This window comes from Myxocyprinus asiaticus, chromosome 45 (genome assembly GCF_019703515.2).
Source record: "Myxocyprinus asiaticus isolate MX2 ecotype Aquarium Trade chromosome 45, UBuf_Myxa_2, whole genome shotgun sequence".
NCBI classification, from domain to species: domain Eukaryota; kingdom Metazoa; phylum Chordata; class Actinopteri; order Cypriniformes; family Catostomidae; genus Myxocyprinus; species Myxocyprinus asiaticus.
In genome coordinates, this window is record NC_059388.1 from 19,620,383 (window position 1) to 19,641,978 (window position 21,596).

Genomic DNA, 21,596 nt, shown 5'->3' on the forward strand with positions numbered 1-21,596 from the left:
CTGGAACCAGAAACATCTATCACGATCTATAACTCTGCATAAAATTTTGAATGGCATCTATGCTAATATTATTCTATTTGTTTCCATGTCTCAACCTTTGGGATTCATACCCCGAGGTTACCAGAGATGGCCAGCTCCGTTCCTGCTTGGTGTCGGACTCCACTGCTACATGTCACTAAGTGATGACGACACTGAAATGATGTGATGCACCTCATTGATCTCTGCCTGCATCACCTTTGTCTATTGATGGATTACACTCTTGAAATGGAATACATAGACTATCATTTAATTGCCAACAAAAGCCTTCATCAGCCAACTAACAAAGGACAATGCATCCATGTGAACTTCTGCTGCGCCAGTCCTCCCTTCTTTGGATGGAGCAGGTGAAATGTTTTCCAGTCTAAATGATTTATATTGATATTACTACATCAAAGATAGATTTTTTTACATTCACTTTTCATTGATTGCGACAGATACATTCCCGAGGGTCTTGGCACTGCTTGTGGACCTGACTGGTACAAAAAGAGCGAGGAGTACAACTCAGAGAGCTACACCTACTTCCTTATTGTCACCTGCTTCTTCATGCCAATGACCATCATCATCTTCGCTTACTCTTAGCTCCTGGGAGCCCTGCGTGTTGTAAGTGTCCAAACTCTGCTTTTTATGAACCCTTTTAACTAATATCTGTATTATGAATAGACCCTAGGTTTATTGTTAACTTATCTTTTTTGTTCTTGCAAATAGTTGGCTGGACTATTCAGACAATATTCATGGTATATTTAGGAGAATTCTACAACTGCCATATGAATAATCCTCTGCACTGAAAACTGTATTGACCCTATTTTGCTTCCAGTTTCAATTTCTGTCCATTCTTAAATGGACAAATACAAACTAGTTATGTCAGACTTCAGTTATATACAAACTTCTTTGTTCTTTATTTCCATGTAAAGTAGCACAAACTGCCAAAAATGTGGATATTTTGTAAATGGATATTTCACAACCATTCAGATGCTATAACTATATCATATTTTATTGTAGGTTGCAGCTCAGCAGGCAGAGTCAGCCTCCACCCAGAAGGCAGAGAAGGAAGTGTCCAGGATGGTCATTGTGATGTGGTTCAGCAATGCTGATGATACAAATAAAGATTACCCTCTGGTCGCCATCCCCGCTTTCTTCTCAAAGAGCTCCTGCATGTATAATCCTCTAATCTACGCCTTCATGAACAAACAGGTTAGTGCATGTACAACACACACCAGTGTTATGATTAACGAAAACTGAAATAAAAATACATTTTTTGTTAACTCAAATAATAATAAAAACTAGTTTTTGTTTACCCAATAATAGTAAAGTAAAAATAGATATTTATGACTCTGAAACAAAGTAAAATAAAACTTTTTCTTATTTTTTTTTTTTTTTTTTTTTTTTACATTTGAGTTAAATTTGACAGCAAAAAAGATGTCTGTATACATTGTATATTCTAACACACACACAGACAGACACTAAAATTCTCCAACCTTTGCTTTTTTTCCATTTCAGTTCAATGCCTGTATCATGGAGACTGTATTTGACAAGAAGATTGATGAGGCCTTAGAGGTTTCCAGCAAGACCGAAAACTCATCTGTGGCTGCATAAATACTTCCACACTTTTACAATTTATCTGGACCTGTTTTCCTGTCACCCTCCCCCCGACTGTTCAAATCCTCTACCTTTACACTCTGTCAAGGGCCAAGGGATGCCAACAAACCCCTTGTCCCAAAGACACAGCCCACTGGATGGGGGGCAATATCCTACCATCCTTTCTGTGCAGAACTGTCTTTTTTTATGTAAAACATTGCTATTTCATGTTAAAACAATGCATTATGCATTGATGATGAAGTAGAATATTTAATTTCCAACATCCTCTCATGTGAATGGCCTCATGCAAAGCTTTGAATCTAACAACACTGCAAACGGAAATTCTTGATTTTGTTTTTAAAAATACCCTATGACTGTCCCATTAGCCACAATGCATTTTCAATAGTGGCAATTTGTATTCTATTCTATAATCCCATGACATCCCAATGAAAAGTGCTTGTTCTGACAAATATTAAACAACAATGCTCTTTGGAATTCTCAGGTGAAGAGTAATGGTTTACTAAGTGGTTTACTCCTCTTCTGAATCTTTAAAGTACTTAAAGTCCAGCTTTCTGGCTGGCTTAGCCAAGATATAAAAGATCACAAGGAATTATCCACATCCATCCGCTCGCTGAGGAACTGTTCACTGGAAGTTTGCTAACAAAAAACGCACACAATGACTAATCGTGAGTGACAGCTTTAGTCCAGTCACTGGCTTCATGACATTGTACCCCTAATTTCTGTATCTATACTACCACTGTACATGCTCTATTTTAATTAGATATGCAGTATGCATGTATTTGCACATGTGCCGATTTTAGAAATTATAAAGATTTATATTGTTCGATGCATTCTTCTTTTGCCTGTGAGTCACTATAAATAAACTGAAATGGCATTTATGTAATTGGCTGTGAAAACTTAATGCTTTCAGCATCTGCACAAGAAATTATAAAACTTTAAACCTGTTGCTTTTTGTCACGTCTCACTAAAAAGCATTTAGTCAGTGTCAGTAAATGAAATGTTGAGCCAAAGACACAGAGAACAATAACAGACGACATGAGACTTCCTGTAAGCGGTCACAGTGGAACAAAGTTTCATACAAGATGGAAAGTGTTGAAGTGTTTTTTTAACAGTTGATATTTGAAGGAAAAAAAAATGAAACAATGATAATTCAGGCCTTCTGGAGATATCTGATGATAGTGTTTTCATTGTTAACCAAATACAACATTTTTACTTATCCAATCAGTAACTGTAACCAGGGCCATCGCTTTAATAATGTATATACAGTAAATATACGTTACAAAATATACAGAATTAATAAATATTACAGGAATTTTAAACATTATTGTCTGCTATTTTGGGATCTTTCTAAAAACTGACAATGAAAGGTAAAATTGTGAATAGTGAAAACAAGACAATTGTCCCAATAAATGACTAATAAACTATTTTTCATTATTAGATTTTATTGACAATTTGGTGTTTGAAAGATAATCTGTAGATGCTGTGATGAGTTGAGGTTGAGTTTTGACCTGTGTTTAAAACAAATACTGGCCAAAATGTGGCTAAATTCAAAAGAATGCATCAATATCAAGCTTAAAACAGCTAATTTTAGTAACATCTTTGATTTGACGGCATGACAATTTGAGGTTCTCCCTACTAAGGTGCCAAATCGGATAGAAATTACAAGGCAAAATTCAGCGAAAGGCACAGTGACAAAGAGAAGAAACTGGGAGTCTGATAGCAGTAGATATTCATGGGATGAGTCCATGAATAACACAAGATTTCATCTAAAAATATCAGTGGAATACACATGGATACGGTCTTAAGATAGTGAAGAGGAGAAAAAAATTATTCTCATGATCTAGGCCAAAAAATCTTTTGGAGTTTGTGCCAAAACAAGTACACACAGGATATAAATTTGAGATTACCTATACATGTATAAAACCATATATAGATACGTACTGAAATACATGCATACATTTTAAACAAGTTTGAATAAAGTCCATATTATAAATGTATAAAATCCCAATAGGATTGTGAACAGTAGGGCAAGCTGATCATTACTCTGAAAAGCAATGGACGTAAAGTCTTAGCAAAACCACACAAATATACATCCTGCATAAAACCCTAAGACTGGGGTCGAGTCTAGAAGGTAACCATCCGGATGCTGAAAGTTGCATGCAACGTTCACACACTGTTTATTATGTTTATTTGGAGTCCCAAAGAAACCCTACACCTACCCCCCAAAACCTAACCCAAATCTAGCCCTAACCCCAATCTTAGTAACTATAAATGTGAGTCTCGTGAGACTTTTGCAATCGGACGGTTACCTCCTAGACGTAGCCCAAGACAGGTCCAATATCGTTCCTCATTAAAATAAGTATAAACAGTTAATGAAATGATAATGCTGTACATTGACTGTGATTCCAAAGACTGAGCAAAACATATACAGAGAACATACTTTACATTAAAAAACAAAAACAATTACGAATCTCCATGTGCAAATAAAAGGAAAATGATCCATCACCAAGTAAACTAAATTTGAGAGTTTAGAGTTGGATTATGACGAGGCAATACAAAATAAATTATATTTCTTAACAAATCAAGTTGAAAAGTAATTATTTATAATACTACAAAAGTTAATCAAAACTCATCATGCCGAACCAATGCCTCCCCAAAGTCAGTTGCTTGGCTTCCCACAAACAAGTCATACTTGTTTAGAATTTCATCTTTGGTTAGTTTGCCATCCTGAAAGACAGAATGTGACAGATTCAATTATAACAGAATTCAATCATAATGTTTATAAAAGCCACATTCATTAATCTCCAATGTATTGCACCCTGTATTTTGAGCTTTTCATGAGATGGATGTTAATTGCAGCAGGTGTAAAAAGGGGTCTTAGCATCACATACACGGTCTTAGACTTATCATAACAACAATAATTTCATCCTATGCAAGATATATTTTAGATCGAGTTCCAGGTGTGCAGATATACACTGGCGGCCAAACGTTTGTGTGTTAATGTAAAGATTTTGCTATTTCAGAAGGCAATTGTACTTTAATTCACCAAAGTGGCATTCATCTGGTCACAAAATATAGTCAGGACATTACTGATGTACAAAAACAGCACCATCACTATTAAGTCATTTTTGATCAAATCTAGACAGGCCCCATTTCCAGCAGCCATCACCTTATCCTTGAGTAATCATGCTAAATTGCTAATTTGGTACTAGAAAATCACTTGCCATTATATCAAACACAGCTGAAAGCTATTTGGTTAAGCTTAACGTCTTTGAGTTTGTTTTTGAGTTGCCACTGTATGCAATAGACTGGCACATCTTAAGGTCAATATTAGATCAAAAATGGCAAAAGAGAAACAGCTTTCTCTAGAAACTCGTCAGTTAATCATTGTTTTGAGGAATGGAGGCTATACAATGCTTGAAATTGCCAAAAAGCTGAAGATTTCATACAAAGGTGTACACTACAGTCTTCAAAGACAAAGGACAACTGGCTCTAACAGGAACAGAAAGAGATGTGGAAGGTCAGATGTACAACTGAACAAGAGGATAAGTACATCAGAGTCTCTAGTTTGAGAAATAGACACCTCACATGTCCTCAGCTGACAGCTTCATTGAATTCTACCCGCTCAACACCAGTTGCATGTACAACAGTAAAGAGAAGACTCAGGGGTGCAGGCCTTATTGGAAGAATTGCAAAGAAAAAGCCACTTTTGAAACAGAACAACAAAAAAGAAAAGGTTAGAGTGGAACAGATAATTGGAAAACAGTGTTATGGATCTTAAACCCATTAAGCTTTTGTGGGATCAGCTAGACTGTAAGGTGCGTGAAAAGTACCCAACAAGACAGCCACATCTATGGCAAGTGCTGCAGGAAGCGTGGGGTGAAATGTCACATGAGTATCTGGACAAACTGACAGCTAGAATGCCAAGGATCTGCAAAGCTGTCATTGCTGCATGTGGAGGATTTTTTGATGAGAACTCTTAAGTTGTTTATGTAGCATCTGGACCAATCAGACACACAATTATTCATTATTTAATGAATAATCCAACAGACGTCTCAAGACCGTAACAAGCAAAGTTCCAAGTAGGCCCAAGCAGACTCCGAGATGTCTGCTCTCCCACTAATCATTATCAGCTCTTACTCCCCCTTTGCTGACACTGGTCCAGCAACTAGTGGACCTCAGAGACGTTCCAGGTGGGGGAAGGTAGCCACATGCAAAAGCAGAGGAACGTGGTTGAGAAGAAACTCACTCCCCCATAGGAAAGACACATAAAGCCCATAAAACAGACTTTTCTTTGTTAATTTATAGACAAACTGTTCTATAAATGAACATGCATATCCTCAGGACATTGTGTGTATGATTATTACTGTCTCGTATAGTGTCTTTTGTACTGTATACCGTTTTGTGCATGTTTTATGACAGAGCCACTAGATAATGTAAAATTATTGGTATCACGCTTCCTATCATATTAATCCTTGTGTAATGCCCTAAACATTGGAGTATAGCACCCCCTTATAGCATGCATTGTATGCTTGTTATATTAATCAGAGCATAAAGGGGCACAAACTGCTAGCTTACTCCAATCATGCAAATGAGTCAGCTTCCAAACAAAGGAACTTTTCCTGCTGGAAAACTGCACCTTTCTCATTGGTCAAGCTAAACTCGAGAGGAGTGACCTCCCTCAGGAGTTAAAGGGCACTGTCGGAGTGACCTCCCACTCTCTCTCTCTTCCCTCTTCTCTTTCTCCCTTCTGCTCATGGTTGCTGCTCGTGTGGGACCGGAAACGCCCCGTCTGACCGTGAGGTCGCAGGCCAGCAGGCCTTAACACATCAAGCCATGTGTAACTTCCTCGACCATAACGGAGTCAAACTAACACTGCAAATTCATCATCATTTCTTCATTCAACACGGAAGAAACTGATTGCAACTTCAACACCATCGACTCAAGGAACCATCAAGACTTTCTCCTGAGACTGCTTTCTCCTTAAAGCTAATTCCTTACAATAGAAATTGTGAGCGGATACAACGAGACGTTGTATTATGATTTTAATAGTGGAGAATTTTATTCAGACAAATAATCTAGTTATTTGTCTAATTTATAATGGTTGTCGAACGCGACTAATTCCATTATAAAGTTCCTTACATAATAATGTAGAACAAGGACAGTTTAATTGAATTCCTAGCTCACACATACTGTTTCCCTACATATAATGGTGGAGGTACACGGGCACTTTAACCCATCCTGTATACATTTATACTACCAAATTCGCTACATTTAAGAAGTTCTGAACGTTTTTTCAAATAGTAATTGTAATTTTTCACGTTATTAATGTCCTGACTATACATTGTGATCAGTTGAATGCCACTTTGGTGAATAAAAGTACCAATTTCTTTTCATAAGGGCAACATCTGTACATTGTTCCGCCAGTGTATGTCTCTAATATGCATCTTCAAAGTACAATCTTAACTATTAGTACTATATGATGTTGCCTCACCTTGTTCGTGTCAGACTCGTATACCAGATGCTTTGCTTCAGCCTCAGCATGGTCATAGTCAGATGGTATAATCCAGTCCATAGTCTCCTCTTTGTCCATCTTCCCATCCTTGTTCTTGTCTCTGAACTCTGAAAACTGCTCACGCTCTGTCGCCACCCATTCTGGCTCGTCCATTTCATCCTCATGGTTGTACATGTCACCTGATATTCAACAGATGCAGCCCAGCCAATATTAACTATACTGGGAACTTTTAAAAACACCATAAAACTAATAATTCGGGTCACTCACCAATATACTCCTCTAGGTCGATAAAACCATCACCATTCTTATCAATATCCTCCATAGTTTCCTGATGATAAAATTGAGGGAGCAAGACAATGGGTTAAGGTGAAATGGGTTAAAGAAAAAACCTGTTCTAAAAGTCAACATTACATCAACAACACCGAACCTGTTTACTTTAATACACATTCCTGGTATTATTGTGAGTTTAATGGAATATTCTGGGTTAAATTCAATCGACAGCATTTGTGGCATAACGTTGATTGCCACAAAAATTATTTTCGACACGTCCCTCCTTTAAAAAAAAAAAAAAAAAGAAAAATGAGTGAGGCACTTACAATGGAAGTGAATGGGGCCAATTTCTGGAGGGTTTAATAGCAGAAATATGAAGCTTATAATTTTATAAAAGCACTTATATTAATTCTTTTGTTAAAACTGTGTATTATTTGATTGTTTAAATCACAGTTTTTAATAAAAATGTTAATCATAAAAAAAATAAAAAAATCTTTGTTTTTACAGTTTTAGGGTTTACTGCCATACATCGTCATGGCAACAAAGTTGTAAAATTGGATAACTTTACTCAGAAAAGGTAAGTGATTTTATCACATTAAATCATGTCAACATGCATAATGTTTACGTCTTGTGGCTTTACTTTTGAAACAGTGAGTATTTTAATGTTTACGGATTGGCCCCATTCACTTCTGTTGTAAGTGCCTCACTGTAACTTCGATTTTTGCTTTTTTTTTTAAGAAAAGGAAGGACGAGTCTAAATTATTTCTTGTGGTAATCAAAATTATGCCACAAATGCTGTTGATTGAGCTTAACTTGTATTGAACCTGGAATATTCTTTAAGGAAGTAAAATGGGTTGCAAACGCATGTTGTTCACTTTAACCTAGGATTAAACCGCCATGCCAAAACTCACCAACACAACAATGTCCTTCATATGTTCATACTCCTCAGGGTGGAGGAAGGCAGTGAACTCCTCTTTGTCAGCAATGTGGTCTCCATTATCATCAGCCATTCTGAAGCGTCGTTCATCTCTTGCCATCATCTGCTTGTAGTTGTAGCCATCATCAGGCTCAGGGTCATCTAGAAGAACATGGACCATACAAATCCACTTTGTTAACATTTATTAAGCTTAAGTATCTTTTTTTTCTTGTGTCAAGAGACAAAGTTTTGACCCTTCATGCTCAGCATTGAGCTTTTACAGTTAGACAAAAGTGGTCACTGTACCTAAGGTACAAGCTTTGTGTAAATTGGGCAAGAAAAAAATAAGCTAGCTTTTCTATTTTATAAACTTGGTTTAGAAAGAGATTTTTGGTTCTTACCGAGGTAGGTGCCATATGTTACATTCTTGTATTCATCCCAGGAGATCATGCCATCGTTATTCATGTCAAAATCCTTCCACTGCCTTTCCACATTATCATAGATGTATTTCTTTTGAGCCTTTTTGATCCATGCTTTCAGCTCAGCCTCTGTTACAAAGCCATCCTGGTCTGCATCAATCTTATCCACCATTTTACTGGAAGAAAAAAAAATAGTCATTATAAGTGTGTGCCCTTTCTGAATTAAAGGGATAGTTCACCCAAAAATGAAAATTCTCTCATGATTTACTTACCTTTATGCCATCCCAGATGTGTATGACTTTCTTTCTTCAGCAGAACCGAAGTGAAGATTTTTATAAGCACATTTCAGTTCAGTTTGTCCATACAATGGAAGTGAATGGGTGCCATCAGACTGCTGGCTATTTGATGGTCCAAAAGGCATATTTAGGCAGCATAAAACTAATCCACATGACTCCAGTTGATCAATTAATGTCTTCTGAAGCAACCGATAGATCGAAGAAACAAATCAATAATTAAAACGTTTTTAACTTTAAACCATTGCTTCCGGCCAGCACTGGATTGTTGTTTGTGCTTACGTCACGTGACATCAGCGTGATGCGTTGACTGCTGCTAGCATCCATTTTTAAAGTTAATAAAGTTGTAATTATATATTTATTTTTTACACAAATCCTATCGATTTGCTTCAGAAGACATTCATTGATCGACTGGAGTTGTGTGGAGTACTTTTATGCTGCCTAAATATGCCTTTTGGACCATCAAATAGCCAGCAGACTGATGGCACCGATTCACCTGCATTGTATGGACAAAAAGAGCTGAAATGTGCTTATAAAAATCTTCGCTTTGGTTCTGCTGAAGAAGGAAAGTCATACACATCTGGGATGGCTTAAAGGTAAGTAAATCATAAGAGGATTATCATTTTTGGGTGACCTAACCCTTTAACAGCATCATAATCTTTCTAAAGAGTGACTTAAAATCATTCTGTGCTACTCAGCTTTCCAAGCCAAAGGCTATGCTCGGAAAAGCATTTTACAAAACTATGCTTTCTTCAGCTGCATTATACAGTATCGGACTGACAAATGTTTTAATTATGAAAAGTAAAAAATGTAAATCAGTTTTTGTTTTTCTTGAAAAGCTTTTTTATTTCCAAGATAACAATTGGACAGTACTTGCATGCAACATGATGAGGTTACATGAAATTACATAGCACACTACCATTTGAATGATTAGTAGGCAGTATATAGTACAGTGATTGCTGTGCAGTTTGCAGTAAATAGAAAGCTAGTATTAGTCATTATTAGTACAATCGTTACCCAAGCCTATTCTTGCTTTCCTCTGGGGTCAGGTCATCAAAAGTCTTGGCTTCCTGCTCACCAAGGAAGGCATCGTGGTCATAGTCAAAGTTTGTGTCATCTTCATGCTCCTTGCTGCTCAGTGACGCATCCTGGTGGACACGTTTCTTCTTCTCTGTGGGTTTACTGGTGGCATAGACCACGCACAGAGCAAAGCACATCAACAGAGGCCTAATCTCCATCTTCATAAAACAATTCTGTAGGAAAAAAAGGCATGTATTAGCATAAATACAAAATAACTTTTAAACCCAGACAAAACATTTACTGATCACAGAAATTTTGTGGTACTAGTGTGGCCATGTTTAAACAGTGCACCGTGCACAAATAATCTCATGGTTTAAATGTAAACACTGGGCATGTTTAAGTAGGAAAGCATGTCCAAATGACATTCGGGACTTTTGCTCCTAGTGCGAAAGAGAATTATCCTGCCTGGAAAACATCAGGGAACACAGTGTGTATGAGGAAAAACTCTTATGTGTTTCCAGAGAATGCACATTGAACAAATCCATAAAAAGGAGATAAAATTGGGGAAAAGCCTAGTAGCACAGCCAAGCCATATGTCGAAGACACATAAACACAATTAGCACATAATTAATAGAGAAACTGTTTGCAATAGCTCTGCAAGTCTACAGAGATCATAACACTTATTAAAGCCAAATATATTGGCATATTTTACAATTCCAATTAGTATGCACAAAGGACAAGACAGACACTGTGATTATTTCAAACAAGCATTTAAAGGTGAACTCTTTTTGAATATGTCGTCTTTGACTCACACTGACACCTATCGGTGTGGATGCAGCGTCACATAAATACAATTCAGTTAGGACAACTCTCGAAAAGATTTGACAAAATAGTTTATTGTGTAAATGTTATTGAGAGTAGGTTTGGTCTTGGTGGACTAGATCTGCTTATGCAAGCAGCTGCTGCTTAACACACTGCACGATACGCTGTACACAATACACTGTTGCTGTTGAGATATGCAGCTTCAACTGAACACAACAGATACCCCCCCAAAATTGCATTCTTGAATATCGATGATCACAAGCCTGAAGGAATGGCTGGTGTGTGGTTGAGGGTCTAGTCCAGTGAGTACGTAAAGTTGCTTCAACTTGGAGGCGAACCACAAACTAGTCATAGGTTTCCCCTCAGCCGTAAGGAAGAGAGGGTCCGAGGGTAGGGTGGAGTTCCGTGCTCGCAGTTTGGGCTATAGTAATTTGTGTACCTATGTTAAATTCTTTTAAAAAGATTGAGAATAGAAGGTGATCAATAGAAATATCTGATATTGTGTGATCTAGTAAAGGATTAAAGGAGAGTGTTTTACATGTGAATTCTCCAGGCATTAAAAACCCGTAAAAGGCTGCGAGGAAAACACACTCTAAAAGATAATTTGTGTATGTATTGTAAACCTCAGATCTTAAAAGGTGCAACATCTTGTGTAATAACGGTAGAGTGAGAGGTAAGCGTTAATCTTTGCCTTTTGGGGATGCTTTCTTTAGACCATTCAGGAGCAGCCAGATGGAGGGATGGCCGAGGAGACTAATCAGGTTGGGGTCCTTCAGTCACAGGTGAAATTGAATGCCTGCTATAGTGGCTTTTTTAGAGTCGGGTTGTAATTTATGGGAGTTAAACCAATGCGCTATGAAAGCACATATGATGGACACATTTATTGGAAGAACAGGAACAGAGAAACCAGCACAAAAAGAAAGAAAATAAGCCCAGGCAGAATCATAAGCTTTGAGCGTAGATTTAGCCATGCCCAACCTCAGGAATTTAGTGGCGGAAGACAAGTACGAGGAGAAAATTTCTAATCTAGCACGACTTGGTTGAAGGGTGGGCATCTTAGGTCAGTAGGCTGGGCTTCTGGGCATAGAGCATGGAATTTCTGAAACTGAAAATGAGAAAGGGTGTCAGCAAACGTATTGTTTAAACCAGAAATGTAAGCAGCTTTGAGAATTAAGTTTTTAATAATGCTAGTCCAGCTGAGAGGACGAACTAAGCAATTGATAGAGGGAATAGAGGAGCGACCTTTATTAATTATATGTACTACCGCTTAGTTATCGCATAAGAACGTTATATGTTTGCTTCTGCATTCTTCGCCCCATAAAAGGTATGCAATGACGATGGGGTAGATTTCGAAAAGTGCGATAAATTTAGCCTCAGGTGGAAGGGAATGAATTTTGGCTGGACAATTTTCTGCGACCACTTGTTACTGAATAACCCACCGAAGCCTATGGAAGGAGCAGCATCAGTATAGATTTGAAGGGAGTTTGAGGTTTCAACATAATCATTATAAAAAAAGATAAACCGTTCCAATCTGATAAAAGGCGAGCCCAGAATTGCATGTCAGACTGACAGCCAAGGTCGAGTGTGATAATATCTTGAAGGTTTAGAATGTATTTTGACAGCTTGAGAAGTCTAGATATGAATGCACGCCCTTGGGGAATAATGTGCATAGCAAAATGAAGGTGCCCTAAAAGGGAAAGTAGATCACGCTTAGATATGATTTACGTGGAAACGAAAGAGGATATGCATTGACGAATTTGAGTGAGTTTCACCAGAGAAAGAGAGGTTTTCATTTTCTGGCTATTAAAGAGCCCATATTATGCTAATTTACAGGTTCATAATTTTATTTTGGGGGTCTACTAGAATAGGTTTACATGCTTTAATGTTCAAACAACACATTATTTTTCTCATACAGTACATTTCTTTTCTCCGCTCTTCTTCCTCTGGCTCAAACGCTCCGATTTACCTCCTGTCTCTTTAAAGCCCCACTTTCCGAAAAGCCCAGCCTACTATGGATACTGGCCGTAACACTACAGCTTGTAATTATATAAGACTCGACCATTTTGTTACATAGTTTTAGGTAAAAGCCGGCCCACAGCTAAATAGTAAACCCTTACCAAAACAATAACATTACATAGCAAGTTAGCCGAGCACCACCGTGGATTGCAGATGTAAAATTACCGTTTGTAAAAATAAATCCATCTCCCTTGATCACTATTCATGACTGTAAGAATGACAAACAATCTGCATAATTCTACACAATTGTAGGTAAAAGTGGGCCCACAGCTGATTAGCAAAACTATTTCAACACAATAACATTAGCTAACAGGTTAGCAGAGGCCTACAGCTGTGCACTGGGTGTACACCATAGCTACAACACAAAACTCAGCATTTGAACTCTCGGTAGCAGATAAAGCCACAAATAATCAAGCCTACTTACAGGTTGTGATCCTGAAGCGCCAGATTGTCCCAACAAAGTGGGAACTGCACCGTCTTTCAGGAGTAACCGTCTTGAAAATCCGGCATTGGTTGTCGTTGTACTGCTGAGGAATAGTGGTAAAAATCAATTTTAACCACTGATACTTCAATTTGTCTGCCTTTGGAAGTCCAAACAAAGAAGTTTCACTTTTGCAGTGAAGAAAACAGCATCCTCTCGACAAGTAGCCCTTAGGCGGGCATTATGTAAATGTGTTACATAGTGACGTAGATACTTTATGGAAGAAATGGCTGCACTACAAACAGCCTGTTTCTTGTAGTTCTTGAGCAGTGTTGTCTGTGGGAGAGAATAACTCCCATTTGCATGGACTTTGTGCTTTGTAATTTTGCAGACCTTTTACAAGCACAAAGAGCTATGTAACACACTAAAGGAAAGGTAAAATCCCAAAAAGCAGAACAGGGCCTCTTTAAGATTAATACAGTGCCTAGGAACTCTAAGGAGGTTGAGGGACCGATAGTTTTTTCTTCAGAAAGAGGCACCATGAATTTGAGAAAAACTGATTTTAAGGTGTAAATACTACAGTCTGATGGGGATTTTGGAAAGTCGACCATGAGAAAATCATCTAAAAGGTGTAAAACAAAGGGGAGTTTATATTCATTGAGATGGATCCAACAAAGTGCTTCTGATAAAGTGACGAAGATCCTCAGGCTGCTGCAGCAGCCAAAAGCCAATCGAACAGCAAAGTATAATTTAGAACACCACCTGATTCAGAAAAGGTGCCATTTCCATGGATGAAGGGGCATAATTTTGAATGTGTCTGTGACATCAGCTTCCCCTAGCCAGGCACCTTTGCCAGCAGTTTTAATAAATTGAATTGCGTGGTCTACTGAAGCGTAGGATAGGGAAAAAATATCAGAGAGAATGAGATTCTTAATACTGGGAACCAGACTGTTATACGGAGCAGAGTGATCGATAATGAGGCATTTTTTACCTGAATATTTCCTGGTAGCCAGACCTACGGGATTAATATGAAATATACAGAACGGATAATGGGCATAGGGGCCGATTAAATAGCCTTTTTTAACCTCTTTTTGAATTATGCCGTCAACAACCTTGGGCTCTTTCAGCACTGACACAAGATTTTTTGATATGTAAGTTGAGCAGGGGATGAAGCTAAGACCAGCTAGAAAACTTTGTAGTAGACCAGTAATTAAGAAATTTACGAAACAGCAATTAGGATGCTTGGATACATTTTTTTAAAAGTTCTTGCACATTGATTGGAGTGGAAGGATGTTTATTCATTTTCTTGTTGGTCCGGGCTTGCTCCTGCTTGGACAAACAGCCCTAAAGTTACTGTCGCCACATTGGCTACAACAATGCACAAATTTGCATCTAATTTAAGGACAGAAAGACTCATTGAAATGAATACAAACTGGAGTATAGTAGTCTGCAGTGTTTGTCTTTCCTGTGGGGCAAGAGGGAAACCTAGATTTAAGTTCAGATTTGGAGGACGATGCTATGGAATCCTGTGTTGTTTGGAATGCTGTTCTGGGGCACAGTTTTGCAGAGTGAACGATATGATCCACAGACAGAGCAGGAAATAGCTTGATGACCTGTGAAGTGCCTACTGATAAGCTCAAGATCAATCACGGACCAATCCAGCTTCAAATTAATACGTTGGATATAGAGAGCAGCTTTGGCTGAAAAAGATTTATGGTATTCATAGAAAAGCACACCACCGTAGGTGAGGGCTAAATCTGAGATAATAGCCAAGTAGGTATCCAGTTCAACACGTCTCTCTGGAAATATTTCACATATGGTGTCCCTGTATACGCCAAAGGCAACATTAAATTTGGCTAAGGTTAGACTTTTAGAGAGCCTGGGGTCACACACTTTCAAGACTATAGACACGTCACCACAATCTACTATATGTGTGTCTATCAGTCCAGAAGCGCAGATTAAAATTTTAACAAGATTAATGTCTTTACCTGCTAGTATTTGGCTGCGGAGGCTTGGTGGAATTGCTGCTGCTGCAGGGATGAAAGGTGTGCCACTGACAGAAGCTGGGAGAGCTTTAGCCAGGGAAAAGCGATGAGTGACGTCGTCGATGACGTCACGGGAGCCCGATGGGGATGCCGGAGTGGTTAAGTGGCAAGCCGAGTAGATCGCTTGGGAGTTTTCGAGCGCCATTAACCTACTACCCAGCTTATCGATGGAATCTTTCATTTCCATAATTGCTGCGACAACCGGATCGTTGTTGGAAGAAATGCCTGGGTTTTTCTTTTTTGCTGGAGGTGGTGAAGGTGATGCCTCGACATTATGATGTTTTCGCTTTTCTGTGGGGCTGATGTTAGGTCGGAGCTGTATTGTCTTGGGAGGATAAAAAGAACTCAAATAGCTCTTTGTGGGATGCACTGGTTGGAGGAGATATTTGTTCTGATGAAGAGAGCTTCCAGTATCTGAGAAACTGGGCAATTGGAGATGGAAGCGTGCTTTAGCGCGAGGTGAGCGCTCCGGCGGGTTTTGCTCGGAATACTGACATTTCTACTTGAGTGTACTGGTGGGGATTTTTGGATCTCTTGGCCATTGTCTTGGTCATCCCCAGAATCTACCAGGGAAACAACTTCTTCTGGGTCGGAGGATTCTAGAAGAGACATGTCTCGTCGAAGGAGAATTAGAAGGAGGGTAGAGACTGCGAGAACAGTGGAAAACTGCATGGATAATTGGCTGCGCAGAATACCATATACCACTGTTGTTGGACTGTAGTTGAAGCTGTAGAGGTGAGTGTCTGCTTATAAATGATTTGACAGAGGGTTAACAACTCTTGATTGGTCAGGGAAGAGGCGTGTCGGGAACCGGGCATATCGACCTGCACCGCATAGAGTTTCCTAACTGAACTAATAGGATATTAGTTTTTAATTACCAATGCCGTTGTAGAAATTCACTATTCATAGTCAGCCATAACAGAGACTATTTAGCAGAGACGGGCCACTTCTATTAAAATGAATTGGAGAAACTGGAACACCCAACGGACAATGGATGTAGAAAGTCCCGCCTTAAAAAAAGAGCCAATCACCTTTCAGATAAAGACATGGCCTGGTAATTAACTCGCTAAATAAGCCAGGAAATTTTTTATTTTATTTTTGTGTAATCTGATGTAAAGAAGCACAATTTATGATACCAGTGTTGTCAGATTTTACTGCTGATTTGAAATATGATCATGATCTTGACCAACTGTTTTGGAGATTTCGGTCTTTCCCCATTCAAGTAAATAGGACCTGCTCTTGTATTCCACTTGTTTACAGAAAAACATCTGCCGGAGAGCATTCCAAAGATGGCTGCTGAGTGGACTGACTTGCTAGACAGACTTTGGCAATAATTAATTTAACCCATGAGTGAAAGTGTCCAATAACAAGGGTGGTTACTGAGAATTATGTAGCCTTTACGAGCTATTTTTTCTAAATACATCGAATTGTTAGTGCTTGCTGTTTCGGTCTTATACATTTCTGTACATTAGCAACCATTTGATGCATGTTGTACATTTTTACATCATGAAAATAGCTTGTATTTGACCAAAATTCCATTATCGTCAGGAAGCTAACTGAGTATTATATTGTCAAAATAAAAGTTCCTCAAGAAATATGTATGAATGAACCTGGCGTTGTGTGTTTCCTGTTCTTTCCAGCAAAGAACAAAGCACTTGAACTCGACATATTCGTAATTACCACTTCAGAAGTGGGAAGTAGGATGATTTCGAAAGCACATGCAGACAGCATAATTGAGTAGTATTCAGCTGGTCATCTGATCCTAACAATGGCAGCCTTCATGAGGAGACCCTCTCAATGTAGAATAAATCAGCTTTTCTAAGGTTACTGATATAACTATATATCAGTTATATCTTCATCTCATGTGAATGGTCATGATTTTATACATAGGTTTCAAATTATAATTTTTTGGTTTATTAGGAGTAAATCTTTTTAAATGAGAAAAAATTACTGAGTGCACCTGTAAGGATACAACCAGTAATTTAATGAAAAGCTATGGGCCACAGACAGAGCCATTTGTGAGTGACTTAAAGACCCCTGTTGGAATAACCTTGAGTAAAGAAGGTTCTTTTTGTTCCTTTACAATAACCTACATGCCTTTGTATCATTTCAGACATTTAAAGATAAGTCACACCAAAAATAAATCACATATCCAGATTAGAGGTTGAACTTTACAGAGCTTCAGTAGAACTGGTATAGACAGTGGGATGAGATGCTTTGATCTACAACTTGAAACTCCTAAAGCTCTTTACTGCAGTTCAACCAATATGCAAAAACAAACAAAAAGGAGGTTTAAAAATTACATTTATCCTTCCAACAAGAAGGCATGACCCAGATAATCTAAGCATCAGAGACAGACCAATAAGTAACCATTCAGTCGGCATTACAACGTACACGTACAGACCCATTTCCCTATCATGCAAAATGTTTGCCAATAAGCGTATAGAAACATACCTAGATTTCCAACGAAGCCGAGAATCCCAGACACAATTGGTTTATTCTACACACCCCTGTGCTACACCGTTTTTCGGACGGGAGCAGAGCAGCGGTCCAATCACAAGGCGAACAGTGGACTGCATGCAATTGATTGGGCCACTTCAGCACGACAAGCCCCGGATGTAATAGGAAGCGCTGTTTAATACAGCGCTGATTCAGCGCACTCTTTTGTTATTGGCTAGAGTGTTTTCTGCAACCAATCAGCGCAGGAGTTCGCAAAAAGCGGTTGATGCGCCGCTTGAAGTCGCGGTGCAGCCAGTGGATTGTCGTATTGGGCACATCTTGCCACGTCCCCAAATTTGAGAGACCCTGAAGTCCTTGTCGTTAAAAAGTGGTGTCATCCTGCTGCACTACACAACCGCATGTTTCATCTTATCCTCTCGCAATGTAAAGGTGCCCGTGTAGTGTGCACAGCACATAGCAAACAGAAATGATGATAGATTTTTGTATGAAAGGTGATGAAAGGGTATCAACCTAATCATAATTTAAAGTAATTAGTTACGGTCAACAGTACACCACAGTACAGCACTCTTCTGATTAAGTAGTTAGTAGTTATTATAAATGCAATAAAGCTTTCAATACGCGATGCTTTTAGTTTTCTAAACTGATTACTGCCATCTGGTGGTCAAAATCATGAAGCGCATCTTTAAAGCCGCTGTGTCCCGTTACACCAGCTGATTGTACGTGGTTTAACGGGTTATGGAATAAGCAACAAAGTCATTGTCAACGTTATTAACCCTTAAGTGCCAGGGTGTTTCAACAAACATTATTACATACTCAGGTCTTTAGAGACCTGGCACATATATCTATGACAAATGGATCTACAAAATGCCCAGATTGTGTCAAAATTTCAAAACATTTTCAAGACAACAAGAAAATAATAGAATAAAATATATTATGATATATTATGATGTTTTTTTCTCAAACATCAAAGAGATGATGCAACAAATACAGAACAGAATTCATTACTTCCACACAGAAACACATATTGAGCTACACATAACACATAATCTGCAAACAAGTTACTCATATGTATTTTCTCAGGCACTTTTTGAGTCTAAATAGACGCAAAACTTACATAATTTCAGTAGTACACCCAAATGACAATAGCCAAATCATAATGTTCACGTGTTACACTTGCTATAGTTTACTTCCACGTTGTGTCTTCATTAAATAGCAATGTCAAATGTAAATCAAGTCAATCACTGACACATAAGTGCCACCTTGAGTATGAAATAGCATGTATAATATGTATGTGGACACGCATATGGGATACTCATAATTCACCACTGTCAAACAGAAAATCAACTTGATATAGTAGTCATTTGTATGAACATAGTACTCATTTGTCTTGTAATAAACACATAAATGTATATCCTGTGATAGTAAACTTATATAGATATAAAATCATCATAAAAATATGATTTAAGGATGTGCAATAAATAAATTAATTAATTAATTTAAAAAAAATGACGCTATTACATATCTAGGGTCTTTAATGACCCTATTAACTTGTGGCACTTAAGAGGTTATAAATAATAGATTTTTTTTCCTTTTTTTTTTTGTGCAATGTTTTCTCTTTTTTTTTCTCTCTTCACTATTCAGAAAAGCAATGTTGAGGAATACTAAAAAGGTGTGTAACTCCAAAAAATGGATGAGGTACAGGGGGTGTAATGAGGTCCTGGGCCACTCAAGACCCGAGGTATGCAATAAAGGGTAATACTAAAGTAAATTAAATCATTGCATATTAATTAATACATGATCTTCACTGTGTTGGTTGAGAAAAGCACTGATTTGGCAGAAAATGTGTTTCTGGACTGTGCCAGGGAAATGCAACTTTGTTAATCATCTAATTGAGCAGCTAATTAGTGCAAATGAATGCTAATGAAATCAAAGTAAATCCGTCGGCAGAACGTATGACCTAATTGTTTCGGTAGAACATTTCTATTATGTAAACATGCAAAGTTAATAACATCAATCCACATTGTAGATAACCACATGGTGTAGTAAAGCGTCATAACAAAGAGGCTTAGAGACGTGCGCGTGCGCGTATCGGGGGACGCTGCATTTCTCACCAAGGTAACGCTGCAAGACTCCGGTAACCGAATCTGATCTCACTCAGCCAAGCTTGTAATAAAACCACGTCTTTTATTTACGTTCCGGTCTTTGCACAAGTCACCTTTGGCTCGGACTCAGTATGCCTGTCCATTTTAAGGTAAGTTGTTCAAGTGATAAACCAGAGGTGGTATTGGTTATAATACGTGATATAAAAATAGAGGAGATTCGAAGGTGCACGCGCTTGTGTGACGTCATTTGTTTAGGACAAGTGAGCGCGCGCTGCAGGTTGCTGCAATGGTTTCAGTTTGAGATTTGTTTTGGGGTGCTAAAATTTAGGTAACCAAAGACATATTGATTTGCGGACATATTCAAATAAGAATCCTAGAAATGTTACGCTTTGCAGCAAAGAAAGTTAAATCACATGTTTTGGTTAAGAAGCGAGTTGCACAGTGAACTTCGATCTTAAAGTTACTGCCGGTACTTCCTGCTGTGTGTTGAAGAAGAGTACACTGGTGGATTAATAGGGATCGAGATCATCCTATTTCACTTTAGATATATTATTAAGCAGGTTAATTATGGATTAAGCATTGGTTTCTTATAAATCACAGCTCTGTAACTTCCTAAGCCTCTGATTTGAATACGGACTGATCGTATAACGTACCGAATGCAAATTTGGCTTTAATTATGGTATTATGTATGCTTGTTTCTTGAATATTCTACTTCAAATAGGGAATCAGCGAGTATCGAAATAAATACAAGAGTCGAGCAACACGATCTAGGAGCGATTCTCCGCATCGCAGGATGCGACAGGCAGGACTTCGCTCTGACCAGTCAAGTATGTGTTCATTCATACCCATACTCATATTCATTTGATCAGTATTGATAATGCAGTTGAAACAATATGATTACTGTATGATCTACATGTGATAGATAGATAGATTGATTGATTGATCAATTTTAATTAACATGTAATTGATAGATAGATAGATAGATAGATAGATAGATAGATAGATCAATTTTAATTAACATGTAATAGATGATAGATAGATAGATAGATAGATAGATAGATAGATAGATAGATCAGTTTGAATTAACATGTAATAGATGATAGATAGAGAGATAGATAGATCAATTTGAATTAACATGTAATAGATAGAAAGATAGATAGATAGATAGATAGATAGATAGATAGATAGATCAATTTGAATTAACATGTAATAGATGATAGATAGATAGATAGATCAATTTGAATTAACATGTAATAGATAGATAGATAGATAGATAGATCAATTTGAATTAACATGTAATAGATGATAGATAGATAGAGAGATAGATAGATAGATCAATTTGAATTAACATGTAATAGATGATAGATAGATAGATAGATAGATCAATTTTAGTTAACATGTAATAGATGATAGATAGAGAGATAGATCAATTTTAATTAACATGTAATAGATAGATAGATAGATAGATAGATCAATTTTAATTAACATGTAATAGATGATAGATAGATAGATAGATAGATAGATAGATAGATAGATAGATAGATCAATTTGAATTAACATGTAATAGATGATAGATAGATAGATAGATCAATTTGAATTAACATGTAATAGATAGATAGATAGATAGATAGATCAATTTGAATTAACATGTAATAGATGATA

The 21,596-nt window shown here is 37.7% G+C and overlaps 2 protein-coding genes and 1 pseudogene across 8 annotated transcripts in view; 2 read left to right on the plus strand and 1 right to left on the minus strand.

The window, feature by feature from the left end:
- The first annotated feature begins 264 nt into the window (after positions 1-264).
- LOC127434990 (opsin-1, short-wave-sensitive 1-like) lies at positions 265-1,632 on the plus strand (annotated as a pseudogene).
- A 1,206-nt stretch (positions 1,633-2,838) lies between these two features.
- LOC127434980 (calumenin-A-like) lies at positions 2,839-17,960 on the minus strand. 5 transcript variants are annotated; one of them, XM_051688058.1, is made up of 9 exons: positions 17,827-17,931; positions 13,331-13,433; positions 11,869-11,995; positions 10,066-10,301; positions 8,738-8,931; positions 8,332-8,498; positions 7,418-7,478; positions 7,130-7,329; positions 2,839-4,362 (listed from the first exon to the last, which is right to left on the minus strand). In XM_051688058.1, the coding sequence occupies exons 4-9, from the start codon at positions 10,290-10,292 to the stop codon at positions 4,258-4,260; spliced, it is 954 nt and encodes a 317-aa protein (XP_051544018.1). In that variant the 5' UTR covers positions 10,293-10,301; positions 11,869-11,995; positions 13,331-13,433; positions 17,827-17,931; the 3' UTR covers positions 2,839-4,257. The 5 variants fall into 5 exon arrangements, with proteins under 5 accessions (XP_051544018.1, XP_051544019.1, XP_051544015.1 ...); XM_051688059.1 differs by having other exon boundaries at positions 13,331-13,430; positions 17,827-17,904; XM_051688055.1 differs by lacking the exon at positions 11,869-11,995.
- A 1,983-nt stretch (positions 17,961-19,943) lies between these two features.
- The window catches only part of LOC127434967 (nuclear protein MDM1-like), a 23,220-nt gene continuing 21,567 nt past the window's right edge, over positions 19,944-21,596 (plus strand). For 2 of the 3 annotated variants that reach the window (XM_051688033.1, XM_051688035.1), the window contains exons 1-2: positions 19,944-20,083; positions 20,656-20,761. In XM_051688033.1, the coding sequence (XP_051543993.1) occupies positions 20,066-20,083; positions 20,656-20,761 (124 nt within the window). In that variant the 5' untranslated portion in view covers positions 19,944-20,065. Of the gene's footprint in view, positions 20,084-20,193; positions 20,263-20,655; positions 20,762-21,596 lie in introns of those variants that run through there. The other variant, XM_051688036.1, reaches the window with a different exon arrangement.

What these genes read in the sequence shown, in the direction of transcription:
- LOC127434980 (XM_051688055.1), bottom strand. Translation starts at nt 10,292, where the DNA reads ATGAAGATGGAGATTAGGCCTCTGTTGATGTGCTTTGCTCTGTGCGTG. An exon ending in AACATATGGCACCTACCTCG is followed by an intron (nt 8,499 to 8,737) that starts GTAAGAACCAAA and finishes ATGTTCTTCTAG; the next exon opens with ATGACCCTGAGCCTGATGAT. An exon ending in ACGAGTCTGACACGAACAAG is followed by an intron (nt 4,363 to 7,129) that starts GTGAGGCAACAT and finishes TCTGTCTTTCAG; the next exon opens with GATGGCAAACTAACCAAAGA.